This window comes from Aplysia californica, unplaced genomic scaffold, assembly GCF_000002075.1.
Source record: "Aplysia californica isolate F4 #8 unplaced genomic scaffold, AplCal3.0 scaffold01217, whole genome shotgun sequence".
In the NCBI taxonomy this organism is placed as follows: Eukaryota; Metazoa; Mollusca; class Gastropoda; order Aplysiida; family Aplysiidae; genus Aplysia; species Aplysia californica.
Window position 1 is genome coordinate 58909 of NW_004798487.1, and position 1574 is coordinate 60482.

The 1574-nt window shown below is 47.7% G+C and overlaps 1 protein-coding gene across 1 annotated transcript in view; it reads right to left on the bottom strand.

The window, feature by feature from the left end:
* Nucleotides 1-1574, bottom strand: part of LOC106013749 (dynein heavy chain 10, axonemal) — a 12594-nt gene that overhangs the window by 4061 nt on the left and 6959 nt on the right. The window contains exon 3 of the mRNA XM_035973425.1: nucleotides 698-889. Coding sequence (XP_035829318.1) covers nucleotides 698-889 — 192 coding nt within the window. The remainder of the gene's footprint in view (nucleotides 1-697; nucleotides 890-1574) is intronic.

The window sequence follows — 1574 nt, forward strand, 5'->3', positions numbered from 1 at the left end:
GTGGGTACCCATTTTCACCTGGGTGAAGTGGGGAAAATTCGTGTAAAGTGCCTTTCCCACAGACACAAATGGTATAGGTTTAACGCCCCTATCAACACTGTTAGGTTATTTTCCAAATGGACCAAGCCAAGGGAGAAATTCGTGTAAAGTAAAGTGCCTTTCCAAAGGACACTGTGTCGGACCGAGCTGAGGCTCGAACTCCCCAACTCTCAATCTCACGATTACGAGTCCGGTAGCCTAACCACCAGGCCACCAACGCCACTGAATCGAAATGGGTGGGGCACAATATTCCACCAGATAGATGGAGATTTTCGAAAAAAATTCCAACTTTCCAACTTTCCCATGCACAAGTCAAGCTCACATCTTATACATCCAACGGCAAAACAGATACCTTTTCAACACAGATGCTGATGAAACGTTCTAGCCCCTCCCACACCAGCCCAGCCCCCCCCCCTCCCTTTCTATTTTTTCGGCTCTCAAAAAAGCAAACTTCTATTAAACAAAAGTAATAAACCTATGCCATATAAAAAGCCTACAACAACAATAAAAAGCCTACAATTACAGACAATAATCCTTTTAGTCAAATGTCCCTAACCTGAACAGGGACTAGTTACATGTCCCTAACCTGAACAGGTACTAGATCTAGTCACATGTCCCTAACCTGAACAGGTACTAGATCTAGTCACATGTCCCTAACCTGAACAGGTAGCAGGATATAGCCGTTGTCCGTAAACGTCTGCTCCACAGCGTCGTTGAAGTCTGGGTAGCGTACCCTGGGGCAGTCCAGACCCGGGAACAGGTCCGAGATGAGGCCCAGGAACAGCGGGACGTCCTCAAACACAAACTTGGGCAAGTTCATGTCCCGTAAGGCTCTCATCAGAACCACATCCTGCGCGAGGGTGGTGGGGTGGGTGCAAAGAGGTTATAATTTTGTCGTCGCTTTTAACCACAAGGGGGGCTATCCCAAGAAATGATGTTTTAAGAAAACCGAATGTAGAGTTTTTGCCCCTTGTTCAGTCTCTTTAAAAGACAAGGAGAGTTTTCTCTATAACCAAACAAGGATACACACCAATGAAACCAAACTTCTCCTATAGGTAAGGCAATGCCCACTTGTGGTTGTAGGTCAAGGTTTCTGGAAACCCCGGAAATCTGGGCTACCCCCCTTGTCCTTAAAAGCGACCAATTTAATACTAGAGTTTGTGGCAGTAAACGAACGAGGGGCTGCGTGTGCCCACTCTGGGACGCTGAATCTCAAGGGCAAAACATTCAGAGTTCAACAGACGAATGAGTACTTTACGAGACTCACGTGGAGGCGGTCTCAGGAGGAAATCTACAAGCTTGCAATGAAATATGGGGGGGAGGGGGGCAGGGTGGTGTTGGATGTACCAGAGCACGTGGAGAGCGGGTTGGGGGCTGAGACTGTTCGATCATGTTAATGGGGGCGTGAAGGCCACGCTGATGAGGGCGGGAAAGCACACACACACACACACATATACACACACACACACACACACACACACACTATCACACATCCCACCAACACACAACACATACAACACACAACACACACACAC